At 44.2% G+C, this 16314-nt stretch overlaps 7 protein-coding genes and 1 pseudogene across 7 annotated transcripts; all 8 read left to right on the forward strand.

The window, feature by feature from the left end:
• Positions 1-9: 9 nt before the first annotated feature.
• On the forward strand, positions 10-764 carry LOC131294112 (uncharacterized; annotated as a pseudogene).
• Positions 765-1269: 505 nt separating this feature from the next.
• On the forward strand, positions 1270-2602 carry LOC131294113 (uncharacterized). The gene is made up of 3 exons (XM_058322157.1): positions 1270-1306; positions 1987-2184; positions 2253-2602. Exons 1-3 carry the CDS (start codon positions 1270-1272, stop codon positions 2600-2602), a joined length of 585 nt encoding a protein of 194 aa, XP_058178140.1.
• Position 2603: 1 nt separating this feature from the next.
• On the forward strand, positions 2604-3865 carry LOC131294114 (F-box only protein 28-like). Its single transcript, XM_058322158.1, has 3 exons — positions 2604-2608; positions 2747-2750; positions 2797-3865. Exons 1-3 carry the CDS (start codon positions 2604-2606, stop codon positions 3673-3675), a joined length of 888 nt encoding a protein of 295 aa, XP_058178141.1. The 3' UTR covers positions 3676-3865.
• A 976-nt stretch (positions 3866-4841) lies between these two features.
• LOC131294115 (uncharacterized) lies at positions 4842-5568 on the forward strand. Its single transcript, XM_058322160.1, has 3 exons — positions 4842-4923; positions 4983-5180; positions 5243-5568. The coding sequence occupies exons 1-3, from the start codon at positions 4842-4844 to the stop codon at positions 5566-5568; spliced, it is 606 nt and encodes a 201-aa protein (XP_058178143.1).
• A 338-nt stretch (positions 5569-5906) lies between these two features.
• LOC131294116 (uncharacterized) lies at positions 5907-6649 on the forward strand. Its single transcript, XM_058322161.1, has 2 exons — positions 5907-5997; positions 6066-6649. The coding sequence occupies exons 1-2, from the start codon at positions 5907-5909 to the stop codon at positions 6614-6616; spliced, it is 642 nt and encodes a 213-aa protein (XP_058178144.1). The 3' UTR covers positions 6617-6649.
• Positions 6650-9211: 2562 nt separating this feature from the next.
• Positions 9212-10663, forward strand: LOC131285727 (chymotrypsinogen B-like). Its single transcript, XM_058314587.1, has 2 exons — positions 9212-9659; positions 9723-10663. The coding sequence occupies exons 1-2, from the start codon at positions 9401-9403 to the stop codon at positions 10523-10525; spliced, it is 1062 nt and encodes a 353-aa protein (XP_058170570.1). The 5' UTR covers positions 9212-9400; the 3' UTR covers positions 10526-10663.
• Positions 10664-10709: 46 nt separating this feature from the next.
• Positions 10710-11555, forward strand: LOC131285738 (uncharacterized). The gene is made up of 3 exons (XM_058314598.1): positions 10710-10816; positions 10886-11083; positions 11158-11555. Exons 1-3 carry the CDS (start codon positions 10729-10731, stop codon positions 11505-11507), a joined length of 636 nt encoding a protein of 211 aa, XP_058170581.1. The 5' UTR covers positions 10710-10728; the 3' UTR covers positions 11508-11555.
• An 833-nt stretch (positions 11556-12388) lies between these two features.
• LOC131294117 (chymotrypsin-like protease CTRL-1) lies at positions 12389-13528 on the forward strand. Its single transcript, XM_058322162.1, has 2 exons — positions 12389-12674; positions 12726-13528. Exons 1-2 carry the CDS (start codon positions 12389-12391, stop codon positions 13526-13528), a joined length of 1089 nt encoding a protein of 362 aa, XP_058178145.1.
• The last annotated feature ends 2786 nt before the right edge of the window (positions 13529-16314 follow it).

The following is a 16314-nucleotide window of genomic DNA, read 5'->3' on the forward strand; positions in this document are numbered from 1 at the left end:
CGTGCCGCAATGGATTCAGCAGGGATACTCGTTGGTTTGCTACTAATTTATTGCGTCCAAAGTGAAGCGTTTCACAGCAATCCGTTTGATGGTATTACCGGTAAACCCTTGTCAGAAACCTGGTGCCGTAAATTAACTGTTTCGTTTCAGTAATCCGAGGATGTAAACAGTACGCAAATGTGGTCGATTACAATGGAGCGCTTGAATATTTTGCTACCGATAACTTGCAGCACGTGGGACGGACGCCCGGTTCCAAGTACTTCCGCTTTGGCATCGTAGGGCCAACCGATGGGCACATCCGTTTCGGAGGTTCACCGTACCCATACGGTAAGGATGTGATTGAGATCGGTATGTATAATTTGGTGTTCAAAGAAACAATCGAAAAACAACGGATAAGAACGGTAATTTCTAGTGCTCTCCGGCTGGGTTAACACGAAAAGCGCTGGACAACGCCAGTTTCGTACGAGACCGCACGCGAAGGAGATAAACGTGCGTCTGGCCGAGGTGGAAACGCCCAATCTGCTGTCCCCATACCGACCGACCATGTTCGTGCTGGAGGTGTTCAACAATGGAACCGTCCAGGTGCGGAAGGACGGAGAAGGCCATCCATTCCTGCAGTTTCGCGATGGAAACCGTTACCTGCCGGTCGACTATATGGCTTTCACTAAATGGGGCAAGATCGATCTCATCTACTTCTATGATTGTCCACTGAAGGAGCCGCTCGGTGGCGACGATTCTATTTTTTGAACTGTATGGTCATGTAATTAAAGATGATGGATTTTATTTTTATTACCGAAAGCACATTTATCCAAACTCCCCGAGATCGTTTTGTCTAAAATGTATATTCTTTAAAGGAATAATATAAAACATCGCAAAAGATAGTCAACGTGATCGTACGTCTTTTCTCCGCCAGAACCGTACATTGGGATGATTTTAAAGCTTATCCTTTCGTGAAAGAAACCACTCATCCGGATGGGGACTCGCTGTCTTCCGCCTTCGATTCTGTGCCATTTTCCCTTGGAACCTTCCCACTGCTGTCTTCGGACGAGGAAGAATTTCTAACACCCACGACGACGCTAGAGGACGGCCCTAGTGCGGTCAAAAAGGTTCGATTTAGCGAGTAAGCGTGGGTCTCCTTGCGCCTCCACTGAAGTATTTTACTTGTAAGCGCGAGCCCCGGCCCACGATGTGGCAATATGTTGTATACCAACTGTAGAGCGTAGCGTAGCCTTTTGATCGAATCGAAGGACATTCGTCTCCCGTGCCGCCATGCCGTTGCCCCGGGGCCAACGCGCTCTTCAGGCAGGTAGGCAGGGGACATCGATTGGCATAATACGAATATCATAAATCGTAGTACTAACAACTAGAATATACGTTTTTTATACGATCCTTTTCTTCGTAGTTGCGGTGAACCACAAAAACACCCACGAAACATATAATTGTACACTTGTTTGATTGCTTTGCCTATCGTTTAATGTAAAAAAAAAAACAAAACAAAAACAGAAGAACAGCTTGTATTCTAAATCGTCAAAGTAAGATTCATTACTACAGGGAGCAATCACGAATAACTGAAAAATAAAAAAAAAGATCTTCAACATGCTTATCGCGTTTTCCGTGTACGGTTCGCACAATCTGTCCACGTACCTTATACTTGTGTTGGAATGCGTCACAAATACCCTTAGCACAAAGACACTTGTACTAAACACATACTCTATGTCGGGGAATTTATTTGTGAATTATCAGTGATAATGGTCTTGGATTCCTCATGTGAGAACATATTTATAAATCCAGCACCACAACCTTCCGACGATCATACCGAGTAGGTCCACGCAGTAACGTTCCGCAATGGATTCAGCAGGGATACTCGTTGGCTTACTACTAATTTATTGTGTTCAAAGTGAAGCGTTTCACAGCAATCCGTTTGATGGTATTACCGGTAAACCCTTGCCAGAAACCTGGTGCCGTAAATCAGCTGTTTCGTTTCAGTAATCCGAGGATGTAAACAGTACGCAAATGTGGTCGATTACAATGGAGCGCTTGAATATTTTGCTACCGATAACTTGCAGCACGTGGGACGGACGCCCGGTTCCAAGTACTTCCGCTTTGGAATTGTAGGGCCAAACGATGGGCACATCCGTTTCGGAGGTTCGCCGTACCCGTACGGTAAGGATGTGATTGAGATCGGTATGTACTCGTATAATTTGATGTTCGAAAACGATCGAAAAGCATCGATTAAGAACGGTAATTTCTAGTGCTCTCCGGGTGGGCTAACACGAAAAGTGTTGGACGACGTCAGCATCGTACGAGACCGCACGAGAAGGAGGTAAACGTGCTTCTGGCCGAGGTGGAAACGCCCAAACTGTTGTCCCCATTCCGACCGACCATGTTCGTGCTGGAGGTGTTCAACAATGGAACTGTCCAGGTGAGGAAGGACGGTGAAAGCCATCCATTGCTGCAGTTTCGCGATGGCAATCGTTCCCTGCCGGTCGATTATATGGCTTTCACTAAATGGGACAAGGATCTCATCTACTTCTATGATTGTCCACTGAAGGAGACGCTCGGTGGCGACGATTCTATTTTTTTGAATTGTACGGTCGTTTAATATGGTGTATTTTATTTTTATTACCGAAAGCACATTTATCCATACCCCCCGAGGTTATTTTTTCTAAAATGTATATTCTTTAAAGGAATAATATAAAAAATCGCAAAAGATAGTCAACGTGATCGTACGTCTTTTCTCCGCCAGAACCGTACATTGGGAGGATTTTAAAGCTTATCCTTTCGTGAAAGAAACAGTATGAATGTGTGAATGTCGAGAACACGTCGCGTCCGCTGTGGGCGCACGAGGTGCTGCAGGAGCTGCGCGACATTTCATCCATGGCGATCGAACACTTCGACGAGAACATCGCCGGGGGTCTGAAAAGACTGCTGACCCAGCAGAATCCACATCATCCGGTCCCGGTCTCGGTGAATCCGTTCCCGAACATCTGCTATTATCAGAACGAGTTGCCCGAAGTATTGCCGGTGGAGAAGTTCATGGTACCTTACGCAACCGTTACCCAGACGCCTGCCCCACCGCCACCATCGCCCCCTGCAATGGCCGGTCCCTCGACATCTGGTACAATGATATCTCTCTACTGCCAAAGCGGATGCAACTCGAGTCGCGAAAACTGTGCATCGATCGTGCGTATCAATCTGAAGGCTCGCAAAATGCGGTACGACATCAACCGCATCGATCACACGATGGCCAGCTTCAAGGCCGACTTGCGCAACATACGGGTGCACATGCTACGGCAGAACGCCGAAATGAAGGACCTACGCCGCGGGTTAGTCGAATCGGAGACCAAAAACCGTGAGCTGATGGCCAAGATCAATCAGTTCAGCAACGACAACCCGCAGGCCGTCGCACTCAAGACGGAGCTGGCGAAGGACTCGATCAAGCGCAGCATAAAATTCATCAAACGGGCCATCTCAGAAACGGAACCGGGTTTGTCCGGCTTCACGGCTGGGCTGCCTCACCCGGATGGGGACTCGCTGTCTTCCGCCTTCGATTCTGTGCCATTTTCCCTTGGAACCTTCCCACTGCTGTCTTCGGACGAGGAAGAATTTCTAACACCCACGACGACGCTAGAGGACGGCCCTAGTGCGGTCAAAAAGGTTCGATTTAGCGAGTAAGCGTGGGTCTCCTTGCGCCTCCACTGAAGTATTTTACTTGTAAGCGCGAGCCCCGGCCCACGATGTGGCAATATGTTGTATACCAACTGTAGAGCGTAGCGTAGCCTTTTGATCGAACCGAAGGACATTCGTCTCCCGTGCCGCCATGCCGTTGCCCCGGGGCCAACGCGCTCGTCAGGCAGGCAGGCAGGGGACACCCAAGTAACATTTTAAGTTTTATCATGGTTCTAACGATGTTGTTCATGCTCATCATTAAGTCTCATCTTAAAAGTAAAATATCTTAAAGGCTGTGATAAAACCTTCATAAACCCGTTTTAAGTGTAAGAGGGCCCACTCTACAGAACGTTGTCAAAACCATCCCTTAAGATCTTTTCTAGACCAAAAATCACTGATTGGTTTTAAGAGAAGGTTTTAAGAAGGACTTAACAGCGTATTTACAGGCTCTTCAAGTCTACTAAGATTTTAGACTTAATGAGCGGTTTTATAGCTATCCTCAAAAGGTTTTAAGGATGTCAAAATTATTAAAACTATTTTGCCTGCTGAGAAACCTCTATAAAACCAATTGGACTTGGTACACCCATGTTAAAACATTGATAAAACTTGTTAAAGTCTAATAGGTCTTGGAAGTGTTACTTGGGCATCGATTGGCATAATACGAATATCATAAATCGTAGTACTGACAACTAGAATATACGTTTTTTATACGATCCTTTTCTTCGTAGTTGCGGTGAACCACAAAAACACCCACGAGACATATAATTGTACACTTGTTTGATTGCTTTGCCTATCGTTTGATGTAAAAAAAAAAAACAAAAAAAAAACAGAAGAACAGCTTGTATCCTAAATCGTCAAAGTAAGATTCATTACTACATAGGGAGCAATCACGAATAACTGAAAAATAAAAAAAAAGATCTTCAACATGCTTATCGCGTTTTCCGTGTACGGTTCGCACAATCTGTCCACGTACCTTATACTTGTGTTGGAATGCGTCACAAATACCTTTAGTACAAAGACACTTGTACTAAGCACACACTCCTTGTCGGGGGATTTAGTTGTCAAATATCAGTGATAAGAGTCTTGGATATATTTCTGTTGAATATATATAAGTCCAGCACCACAACCTTCCGACGATCATACCGAGTAGGTCCACGCAGTAACGTTCCGCAATGGATTCAGCAGGGATACTCGTTGGTTTGCTACTAATTTATTGCGTCCAAAGTGAAGCGATTCACAGCAATCCTTTTGATGGTATTACCGGTAAACCCTTGCCAGAAACCTGGTGCCGTAAATCAGCTGTTTCGTTTCAGTAATCCGAGGATGCAAACAGTACGCAAATGTGGGCGATTACAATAGAGCGCTTGAATATTTTGCTACCGATAACTTGCAGCACGTGGGACGGACGCCCGGTTCCAAGTACTTCCGCTTTGGCATCGTAGGGCCAAGCGATGCGCACATCCGTTTCGGTGGTTCACCGTACCCATACGGTAAGGATGTGATTGAGATAGGTATGTATAACTTGGTGTTCGAAGATGATCGAAAAACAACGGATAAGAACGGTAATTTCTAGTGCTCTCCGGCTGGGCTAACACGAAAAGCGCTGGACGACGTCAGCATCGTACGAGACCGCACGAGAAGGAGGTAAACGTTCGTCTGGCTCAGGTGGAAACGCCCAATCTGCTGTCCCCATTCCGACCGACCATGTTCGTGCTGGAGGTGTTCAACAATGGAACCGTCCAGGTGCGGAAGGACGGTGAAAGACATTCATTTCTGCAGTTTCGCGATGGCAATCGTTCCCTGCCGGTCGATTATATGGCTTTCACTAAATGGGGCAATAACAATCTGATCTTCTTCTATGATTGTCCACTGAAGAAGCCGCTCGGTGGCGACATTTAAAGATGATGGATTTTATTTTTATTACCAAAAACACATTTATCCAAACTCCCCGAGGTTATTTTTTCTAAAATGTATATTCTTTAAAGGAATAATATAAAAAAATCGCAAAAGATAGTAAACGTGATCGTACGTCTTTCTTCAACCAGAACCGTACATTGGGAGGATTTTAAAACTTATCCTTTCGTGAAAGAAACAGTATGAATGTGTGACTTGATCTTCCGTTGTTGGATCGTTGTATTGGTTATGCTGTTGCAACAGATCAACGTTATGCTCGTTTCACCTCAACCTCCCGGGTGTGGCCAGTACCCTAGGCATCGTCGACGAAGCAAGATCCAAACATGTTCCTCTTCTACGCAGTGAGCCTTGGGATGATCGTTCTGCTGGCTCAGCCCGGCCATTCCACGACAATCCACAGTAACTCCTTTGATGGTGAGTTTGGTTGCTGTGATTGTTTTGCCAGTCTCCGAGAGAGTAAATGAGCTAATCTATATTTCCAGCTATCAAGGGATGCCTCCAGTTCGACGAAGTTCCCGGTTACAACGAAACGCAGACGTACTTCGTTGTGGACAAGCTCCGTAACGTCGGTCGCACGCACAACTCGCGCTACATCCGGATGGGTGTTGTCGGCAAGAGCGATGGACATATCCGCTTCGGACGATCGCCCTACCCGTACGACGAAACCGTGATCGAGATTGTGCTTGCCGGCTGGTGGAACACGCAAAGTGTGTTCCGGCGACAGACTCGTCGGCGGGACCACTCGTTCGACAACGTGGTGCTGAAGGAAGCCAGCACGCCGCAGCTTTTGTCCCGCTCGGAGCCACTGGTGTTCCAGCTGGAGGTGTTCGACAACGGGCGGATCCAGCTGACGAGGGATGGAGAACGGCGTCCGTTTTTGGAGTATGCCGATAATAGGGAAACGATTCCTATGGATTATATTGCGTTCACCAGGTGGGAGGTGGATATGATTTACTTTTACGACTGCCCGTTGTCAAACGACGCTGTAAATCCCATCGACGACACAGTTCTTTTGCGGTGTAGCTTAGCTTAAGATGATTATTTTCCATCAGACGTAAGGATACGATAAAAACGTCCGAGTTTAGAGGTGGTAGGCTTCAGTAGATAAAAAATAAAATAAATACCAAAATAAACATTGACAACGATGGAACTTTTCATTTGAACATAAATCTAGGTTCGTTCAAGGCCAGGCATATGTCACCAATATTTTGGGCTTCGACTATTGTTTTCTTGATCTTTACACTAGCGGTTCCTATTGTGGTCCTTTTTTTGCTTACCCCCCACAGGGAAAGGAGCTTTTCAACAAGTAAAAGCCAGGTAGAGAAGGGCTGGTAACCAAACACACCCCTCAGGTTATAGGAACCCAATTTTTTTATTCGGTGAGAATATCCCAACTGCTTGAAGTAGGTACCTGGGTGGATATAGGTTTTGGCATTAAACGAAGGACGTGCAAAAAAGATGACCTGCGAAAGAGCGTGGACTCGAATTGGTCACATAATCAATTGCATCATTTTGCGGCTTAAAAACATTGAACATTTATATAGTAAGTTGTTTTTTTAATGGCATTTCAATTGAAGTATGTACAGTTGAGAATGGTTTAAGCAAATATAATATAGTTGTATACTTTTATCTTGCTTCATAATTTATTTATTTTCTGCCAATTACACTAGTTTGAAGAATGTGTCTTACTTTTTTTTATACAAAATACAATCTCTGGAAAAAGGGGGAATCTCTTGCGGCAATGGAAACAATTACATCATTGGTGGCATGTAAGACATGGGTGGGTGTGATATAAGATAAGAAGGTACATATTTACTAGAATGTGTTACTATCAGTTGTGCAATAACTACGTAGTTAGTTATCTTGGTGCAGGCATGGAAGATTAAATACCACATCTCATCTTTACGTCTTATCTGCATAGTATACTTATTGCATCGCTGTATAAAACAAAAGCATGCATTACCGTTGACTCTATAGCCTTTACAAAGTGGAAAGGGACTATGCTATTCTTCTACCATTGCCCTTTGTTGGTCGATGACTGTCACTGTCTACCCGAAAAAAAGTGTATTATTGATAACTTTAAAAAAATATTTTCAAAATGCAAACTTACTCGACTTATTGTGGTCTGGAACGAGTGCAATAGCATTTTTTACTGTTTTAATTTTTCATTCACAATCTCGACAATCTCTCGTGAAAATTGAAATATGTGAAAAGCTTACTCAAACTCATAATTGTGTTCTATATGTAAATATATTTTCGGAAGGCAGTAACGACAGGCTTGCTATTTACGCATTGAACACGTGTCACGTTAAGTATGAACAAACAGACGTTCCTTCGTTGTCACGTGCTCTTGTACCGCTCTCCATTGATAAAATAATCTTTCTATCGGAGCTAATATTCGAAGAGATTGAGAAAAACCAAAGTTAAATAAAAGTAGATTAACCGGTAGCTTGATATATTACAAGCAACGACGTCAATCATTTTAAGTAAACTATATAGAACTACCAATGACCTTGATTCTTCAGTTTGTGTTCAGTTTGATAAGTAGAGTTTTCATTTGATATAGGAAAATTCAAATGAAATTTTATCACTGGTTTCCAGGTCTTTTTTTAACGAACACTAACTTTCCCAGTCCTGCATTATATATATATATCCTTGTTCGAAATGCAAGATTTCATCACTTATCTTATCTGATGCATGATCAAAATAAAAACCAATCGCTTCTATCATTTTACGTAGTCACGTAAAGTAAGGCTTAACCGGACACACAGTCTGGGTTATCTCGTCAAAGCAAGTGAGCGGATATGATCGCGCGCAAAGTATTTATCTTAACGATCGTTCTTGTGCTGATTAGCTTTAGGCAAGGATGCCGACAGTTCGACAAACTTACCCGGATAAAATAACACCATGGCAACAACTGCTTTTGGCTGGCGCACGAGTAACTCTCCGTATCGTTCAGCGTATCCTTTCGTAGTGGAGCTGAACGTCGGTGCTTGACGCGTCGGCTCGATCATTCGTATTGCGCAGGTAAAGTAAACCTCTACACAATTCTGTCCTAGCCCTGGCCTGGCCCTGCTGTTACGGATGGAAGTGTTCAACAATAGGCGCGTCCGGCTGAAGAGGCTGGAGAGCGTCGGCCGTGTTTTTAGTATAGCTACAGCCAGTGTGTTATTCCGACGGATTGTAAAATCTTTATCAAATTCGACGTTGATTTGATCTACTTCTACGAAAATCCGCTGGAGGACAAATCGGTGAATTTTCTATTTTTTGAGCATAGTTTTATCAAATTAAAGTAAAAAATTTACTGTGTGTTTCTCCGGGTGGATTAGATTTAAGTAGGATTGAATTTGATACGATCTAGTTCGAGTCCAACACAAACACAGCGGCATCACGAAGATCACAACAAACCCTCCATAAAATACTCCGGGAATTCCCAGGCATTGAAAGGCGATTTCAAACCGGCTTAGGTACAGCTGTGTTTGTTTTCTTAAAAATCAAGAGCCCAATCTTCAACGTTCAAACAGCTGATAAGTAGTATAGAACCTGTTTCTGAAAAAGATCTCGCACGAGCACCACCTCAGGATGTGAACCGTCCGTACACCACCACAATGTTCAGTAATGCGCCATAAACCGACGGGGACGAAACGGGTCAGGTTCCCATTAGTCCCATCTCGGGGATCGCCAGCGAACGATCTCGCTGCTACAAGCGTCCGCTAGAAGGAAATCGAGTGGTCCATAAAAATACCGGTTCCTTTTTTCGGGATTTTGAGAACGCACATGCATTAGGCTTTGTTGCAGTTAATAGTTTGGTGCCACGATGGTTGGCCGTCGATCGAGTATGTTGCACACGTTGCTAGCGGCGGTTTGTTTAGTCGTGTATAGTTCGCTGGCACCGCCAGGATCCGCACAGCGGTGCGGACAGGTGCAGGTAACCAAGCAAGGACTCATTTTTGGTGGTTACGCCTCAACGCCGGGCATGTGGCCATGGCACGTTGCCCTGATGCATCGCGAGTCTCCGGTCAGAACGTCGTACAAGTGTGGTGGTATCATCGTCAACAAGGACACAGTGCTAACAGGTTGGTAGCGGTCATGGGGGCACCCATTTGGAATTTGGCTCATTGTGATTCGTTCCATTTTAGCGTATCACTGTGTGGTTGAAAATCAACGACCGATCGCCGCCAGTCGCTTGATAGCCCGTGCGGGTGTGTTCGACCTGGACGTCGGCGGAAAGACCGTACAGGATAACCGGGTGTTTGAAGTGATATCGCCACCGGGCGCTAGTGCACAATCGTTCAATGACGACATAGCGATCCTCAAAATGCAAACAGAATTCATCTACGACGATTACGTGCAACCGGTGTGCATTCGTGCCGTGCCGCAAGACATTTCGGAACTGGTCGGAACGTACGGGACCGTGGTCGGTTGGGGTTGGACGGAGTTTAGCTCCACCTCGGCCATCCTGCGCCAGGCGAGCATTCCGGTGGTCAGCGCGGAAGACTGTCTCAATAGTGACCGGGTGCTGTTCAGCCAGGTGCTCACGACGAAGCTCTACTGTGCCGGGAGTCGCAATGGAACCTCTAGCTGCAACGGGGACAGCGGTGGAGGAATGTTCTTCCAGATGGGCAACTACTGGTTCCTGCGTGGGCTGACATCATTCTCGGCAGTAGATGGAAAACTGAGCGGTATTTGTGATTCTCACAATTACGTCGGGTATACCGATGTTAGTAAATATACCGACTGGCTGCAGCAGAACGGTGTCCGGTTCGAGGATCCGCTGCTTAACAGCACGCCAACTAGGAAACCGGGTGGGCCATCCGGCAATACCACGCTCATACGGCTGTCCGTGAACCCCAAGATGAAGAAGTTCTTGCAGCAGCAAAAAGGCAACGTTTTGTTAAGAGTGTCGCTGAACGGTAGGAAGGTGGAGAGTTTGTTTCAATAAACAGGAATTGTGCGCGGAGCGCGATTTCACCGAGACAGCAAACGACCTTGTAGTGGTATCATTGTGGCGTCGAGACGAACCAAAAACTAGTTTTACGGGTTTTTAGATTGGGTTCTCGAACCACCGCTAATGACTGGCCCGACCCAAAGAAACAGTCCATCGTGGTCCGTTACTGTGTAAGAAGTGAGATCGTGAGCAGTGAAATGTCGAAGAACGTCGCACGTATGCTTCTTATGCTTTACGGAGCATTCCTCCCAACAGTGGCCGCTCAATTCCGCAATCCTTTCGATGGTGATTAGGTGGTCAAATTGTGCGAATGTTCGAACATATTTCGTTGTAACAATCAATAAACTATTCCAGCCGCTCAGGGATGCTTGCTGTACGATAACGTACCCGGATACAACGAAACGTTGGAATATTTCGCTACGGATGGTTTCAAGCACGTCGGCACGACCCGAAACTCAAAGTACATTCGAGTGGGTATGGTTGGGCCTTCGGACGGTATTATTCGCTTTAGCAAATCGCGTTTCCCGTATGGCGAAACTGTTTGCGAAGTTTGTAAGTAATTCGGCCGCGTGAAAACCTCAACGATACAATACCTAGCTAGGGTTAAATTTCCAATGCTTTTGCAGGTCTCTCGGGATTGTCGAATCAGAAGACGGAAGTAAATCGACATACGCGCACCAGCAACAGCGAGTATATCAACACACTGGTGAAGAACGCTCTGACGCCAAGCATTCTGTCTAAAACGCGACCGCTGATGTTCCGCCTGGAGGTGTTCGACAATGGGAACGTGCACTTGACCAAGGATGGCGAACGAACACCCTTCTTAGAATTTAACGACAATTACAGTCAGCGCGACTTGGATTACATTGCCTTTACGAAGTGGAATCTGGAACTGTTCTACTTCTACGACTGTCCGTTGGAGGCAGATATTAACCACGCCGACGATACGGTGCTGCTAAGGTGCAATTTAGCATAGTTTAGAGTTTTGCAACCCTCGGATCTGCGATCAATTTCATCTCATTGTAAAGAGGACAACAAAAGCAATGGTTGGACTAGAGAAACATGCCATTTCATCATATCCAGTTTTACCACACTTTGGAGTCCTTCCAATCCTGTGTCATCTTATCTGGAATAAATTTTTATCGCACTAATTTAATTATAAAAAGTAAAAAGTAGTGTATAAAAATGTATTTTTTCTCGATTTTTCTACTCAATATATTCATCGATTGGGGGCCCGCGACAGCCGAGCGGTAACGCAGGTTAGAAAATCAGCCTATGAGCGCCGAGGCTCACCACCTCGACGACGTGGGTTCGAATCCCATCCGAAACCGGACCCTCCCCTTTACGAAAGGACTGACTATCCACGTACACTTAGGGTAAAAGTCTCGTAAGCCCTTAACGGGCAAGCATGACCAACAAGGTCGTTTACGTCAAGAAGAAGTAGAAGAATATTCATCGATATTCACAACTCAATATTAGCATAATAAACGTGGATTTCGATAACTCGACACCCATAACCCTTTACAATAGTTTAATTGTAATTGAGATAAACATGATAAGCCAAATTTGCCACCATCTTCAGAGAAATTAAACAATTACCTGTGCCTATGCTTTGATTGTACTTTTTCTTCTGTTCATTATTTACTTCGTAACTGAACCGGTAAAATACCGTCGGGCAGTAAAAAAGTTTAAAACTTTACTAGCGAGTCTACTGTAAATTAAACAAAACAAAAATTTTTCACGGAGCACCCACAAATGTGCACATACACAAAGAAAAAGATTGAGTTATTTATTCAAATGACCGGTTTCGTTTTGGACGATACTGTGGAAGTAGTTAGTCGATGTTTAGAAATTGCCATGGTCGAACGTTGGATTCTCACGCTGTTGCTGGCGGTCTGCTTAGTTGTCTCTGCTTCATTGGCTCAACCAAGCGCCGAAGTGGGATGTGGAAAGGTGCTAGCATCCAAGGATCCCCTTGGACTTATTTTTAACGGGTTTGAATCAACACCGGGCATGTGGCCATGGCACGTTGCTCTGATGCATCTCGAGGCGTTTTGTGCAACGGCAGACGAAACATCCTGTCCAATAATGCCGCTGTATAAGTGTGGAGGAACAATCATCAACAGGGACACTGTGCTCACAGGTTCGTAAGTGACCAGACTGAGATTGCATTCATAATTTGGTTTGTTTGCAGCTTATCATTGTGTGGCTGGAATCGAAGGGCCGATCGAAGTCGAACGCCTAGTAGTCCGTGGTGGATTATTTGATCTTCTCCATGAACCCGATCAAGAAAACCATGTGTTAGAGGTGTTATTTCCGCCGGAAGCGAGTGTGAAAACGTTCGACGGCGATATAGCGGTACTCAAAATGCAGACGGAATTCGAATACGGTGTCAACATTCAACCGGCGTGCATTCGTACCACAAAACAGCCGATCGACGATCTGGTTGAAATGCAGGGTACTGTGATTGGTTGGGGCTTGACCGAGCGAGGCTTCATCTCACGTACCCTGATTGAGGCAAACGTTCCGGTGGTCAGTCCTAATGAGTGTCTGCAAGGCGATTCGAGATTCCATCTAGCACTGACGTCGAAGATATACTGTGCCGGCAGCCGTAATGGCACCTCGAGCTGCAACGGAGACAGCGGTGGAGGAATGTTCTTCTACATGGGAGGCCACTGGTTCCTGCACGGTTTGACATCGTTCTCGCCGGGTGACCCTAAAAAACCTGGTGTTTGTGATTCTCATAATTATGTCGCGTACACCAACGTAGCCAAGTACATCACCTGGCTCCAGGAAAAAGGTGTTACGTTCGAGGATCCGTTGATCAGTGGCATGCCCACAGGAGAAATGGCCGTTGGTTTTGCAGGATCTGGAAACACCAGATTGATACGGTTGACCCTTAACGCAAAGTTGAAGAAGTTATTGCAACAGCAAAAAGGTGAATTTTTACTGAGAATGACTTTAAATGGCAAAAAGGTAAATAGTGAATTTGAATGAGCCAAAATCGGAATTATGCAGTGTTAATGAGATGTAAATTGGCTTCGATGCATCGTTCTAAGATTTTTTCTTACGGTTTCGAATGCAAATGATTGTATGCAAATTTTGGATTTAAATTTCGAAACATAAAAGACACGTAGAGAGTCAATATAACAGCTTCCAGCGTTTTAAATATCATAAACTCGAAGGAAACTTTTTAGCATATTATCAAGAAGACGTTTAGAAGTCGCTTGCCGTCCTTAATTGATGTTAAAATCAAGAACTAATATGCAAATCGTGGTGCAGGGATCTTCAAAGACCGAAAATGTTAACGTTCAAATTGCGGCAACTGGTTTAACAGGTTAATTTCGTTACGCGAATTTGTGAAACACAATTCAAAGATGCAGTCTTTTATCGTCTGTGGTCTTGTGAGGAGCGAAACATCACACCTAGAGTCCAATGGCAGGTTTCCTGATATTCATACTGAGTTTTGCCGGCCTCTGCTCAGCTTCATTGGGATTTGAATATCGTAATCATTTCGATGGTAAGTGTGTTAAACGAGGAGTACTGCTTGAGTGTTGAGAATATATTTTAACATTCGAATAACTATATTACAGCGGTTCACGGATGTTTACAATACGACAAGGTACCCAGATACAACGAGTCTGTGGAGTACTTTGCGACGGATAACTTCCGACACATTGGTACTACACCAAACTCCAAGTACATTCGAGTGGGCATGGTAGGAGAAACCGACGGAACCTTGCGCTTCGGAGCGACTCGTTATCCGTACGATGGATTTGTTTGGGAAGTTTGTATGTAATCTAGTGCCTGGATGAAAATTGGGAGAAAGCCTTGTTACACACATGCTCTATTTGCAGATCTCGCAGGGTTACCCGGTCAAGACACGCAGATTAGTCGGCAAACGCGTAGCAACAACGAGGATTACTACAACACGCCACTGAAAAAGACCACTACCCCTAACATAATGTCCCAAACTCGGCCTTTCATGTTCCGAATTGAGGTGTTCAATAATGGCATGGTGCATCTGATCAAAGATGGCGAAAAAATACCATTTTTGGAATTCGAAGATGGCGAGAATAACTTGGAAATGAACTATATTGGTTTTACCCTTTGGGAACGTAATGTGTTCTACTTCTACGACTGTCCATTGAACACGGAGTCCAATAATATAGATGATACACTCCTGCTAAAGTGTAGTTTGGCTTAAGAAGGGACGTGGAACAGGCCGCGATGGTATGAACATACAATACAGCGTTTTACATCTCAGCTAGCAACCGGGGCAGTGTATGTAGAACATCAAGAATGATAGCCTACTGTAGAGTATTTGATGTTGAATCGCAAAACCCACAAGTGGCAACACAAACGGGTAAGTAGAAAAATCATCACTTTCTAGGATCTACCAGAATGAAAGTTGACGCATGGATGTATGAAGTAGAGACGACCAGTTGAAAGGTACAGGATAAGGTAGGCTATGATCGCTTTTTCGCATCAGGAAGCGAGCGGGAATCACAACAATCCTCGCAAAAGTATGTTTTCGACCGGAAAGCGATTTTCCCCTACTTTTACCTGCACCCCTCGACTGGTCGTGCCTACTTCGAACATCCACGCGACAACTTTCATTCTGGTAGATCCTAGAAAGTGATGGATATTCTACTTACCGGTTTGTGTTGCCACTTGTGGGTTTTGCTATTCTACATCAAATACTCTGCAGTAGGCTATCATTCTTGATGTTCTACATACACTGCCCCGGTTGCTAGGTGAGCTGTAAAACGCTGTATCCTGTACCTTTCAACTGGTCGTCTCTACTTCATACATCCATGCGTCAACTTTCATTCTGGTAGATCCTAGAAAGTGATGATTTTTCTACTTACCCGTTTGTGTTGCCACTTGTGGGTTTTGCGATTCAACATCAAATACTCTACAGTAGGCTATCATTCTTGATGTTCTACATACACTGCCCCGGTTGCTAGCTGAGATGTAAAACGCTGTAAAAATAATTTTGATAAAGCATGCGAAAATATACTTCTGAGAGACTTACACAAATTTATTACAGTATTACAGTACACAAATTATAAATATTACAGTAAATTCCGAATCAACCGATTTAAGGGTGGTACTGGATTATCGGATAAGTCAAACCAAATTTTTAAATGTTAAAAAAAGAGCCACAAGGTTTTGGTCCAAAAATAACAAATCAAATTTTTCCTTAGCATCTGAGAAATAATTCAGCAACCATTTAAAAAATCATTTTTATTTTGAGCATCTTTTTTGTTGCATACGAGCGAGCAGATTTGCTTGTCTCATTAAAAATATAGTGGTTAGAACCACTGTAACGTTTCAGTTCAACGAAGCCGACCGAACGGAAACATGTTTTCTGAAGATATAAAAAGGATCGAAGGATGCGCCTATGGGCTCTTTTCAACGATGCAAGAGAAAGTGTCTCTAATAGGTAAATATATTTTAAAAAAATCAACGACGGAAAACGATAAAAGCCAGACAATGTTTTGGCGTATCGAATACTTAAAAATTTATGTTAAAAATAAACGTTTATTCAAAGGCACGAAAAGCTGTTGCCTTTTTCCGCAAAAGCGACGTTAAAGACAACCTGTCTTTAACAATACTGAAAACCTAGAACGATCATCTGGCCGCAAAAAAAATTGAAAGTATAATGTGATTGAAGACAAAAATGAAAATATAATAAAGCCCGGATGGTAAATTTAAAATAATGCACGATCATTTTCGCAGAATGCGAAACAGCGGCCACCGTGTTCTATGTGTGGTGA

Source organism: Anopheles ziemanni, chromosome 2, assembly GCF_943734765.1.
Source record: "Anopheles ziemanni chromosome 2, idAnoZiCoDA_A2_x.2, whole genome shotgun sequence".
NCBI classification, from domain to species: Eukaryota; Metazoa; Arthropoda; class Insecta; order Diptera; family Culicidae; genus Anopheles; species Anopheles ziemanni.

Bases quoted from the DNA above. Each gene is read 5' to 3' on its own strand.
- LOC131294117 (XM_058322162.1), top strand. From the start codon at position 12,389: ATGGTCGAACGTTGGATTCTCACGCTGTTGCTGGCGGTCTGCTTAGTT. The intron at 12,675-12,725 runs GTTCGTAAGTGA...GTTTGTTTGCAG, and splicing joins CAGGGACACTGTGCTCACAG to CTTATCATTGTGTGGCTGGA.
- LOC131285727 (XM_058314587.1), top strand. From the start codon at position 9,401: ATGGTTGGCCGTCGATCGAGTATGTTGCACACGTTGCTAGCGGCGGTT. The intron at 9,660-9,722 runs GTTGGTAGCGGT...GTTCCATTTTAG, and splicing joins CAAGGACACAGTGCTAACAG to CGTATCACTGTGTGGTTGAA.
- LOC131294116 (XM_058322161.1), top strand. From the start codon at position 5,907: ATGTTCCTCTTCTACGCAGTGAGCCTTGGGATGATCGTTCTGCTGGCT. The intron at 5,998-6,065 runs GTGAGTTTGGTT...CTATATTTCCAG, and splicing joins CCACAGTAACTCCTTTGATG to CTATCAAGGGATGCCTCCAG.
- LOC131285738 (XM_058314598.1), top strand. From the start codon at position 10,729: ATGTCGAAGAACGTCGCACGTATGCTTCTTATGCTTTACGGAGCATTC. The intron at 10,817-10,885 runs GTGATTAGGTGG...AAACTATTCCAG, and splicing joins ATTCCGCAATCCTTTCGATG to CCGCTCAGGGATGCTTGCTG. The intron at 11,084-11,157 runs GTAAGTAATTCG...ATGCTTTTGCAG, and splicing joins CGAAACTGTTTGCGAAGTTT to GTCTCTCGGGATTGTCGAAT.
- LOC131294115 (XM_058322160.1), top strand. From the start codon at position 4,842: ATGGATTCAGCAGGGATACTCGTTGGTTTGCTACTAATTTATTGCGTC. The intron at 4,924-4,982 runs GTATTACCGGTA...GTTTCGTTTCAG, and splicing joins TCACAGCAATCCTTTTGATG to TAATCCGAGGATGCAAACAG. The intron at 5,181-5,242 runs GTATGTATAACT...GGTAATTTCTAG, and splicing joins TAAGGATGTGATTGAGATAG to TGCTCTCCGGCTGGGCTAAC.
- LOC131294113 (XM_058322157.1), top strand. From the start codon at position 1,270: ATGCCGTTGCCCCGGGGCCAACGCGCTCTTCAGGCAG. The intron at 1,307-1,986 runs GTAGGCAGGGGA...GTTTCGTTTCAG, and splicing joins CCAACGCGCTCTTCAGGCAG to TAATCCGAGGATGTAAACAG. The intron at 2,185-2,252 runs GTATGTACTCGT...GGTAATTTCTAG, and splicing joins TAAGGATGTGATTGAGATCG to TGCTCTCCGGGTGGGCTAAC.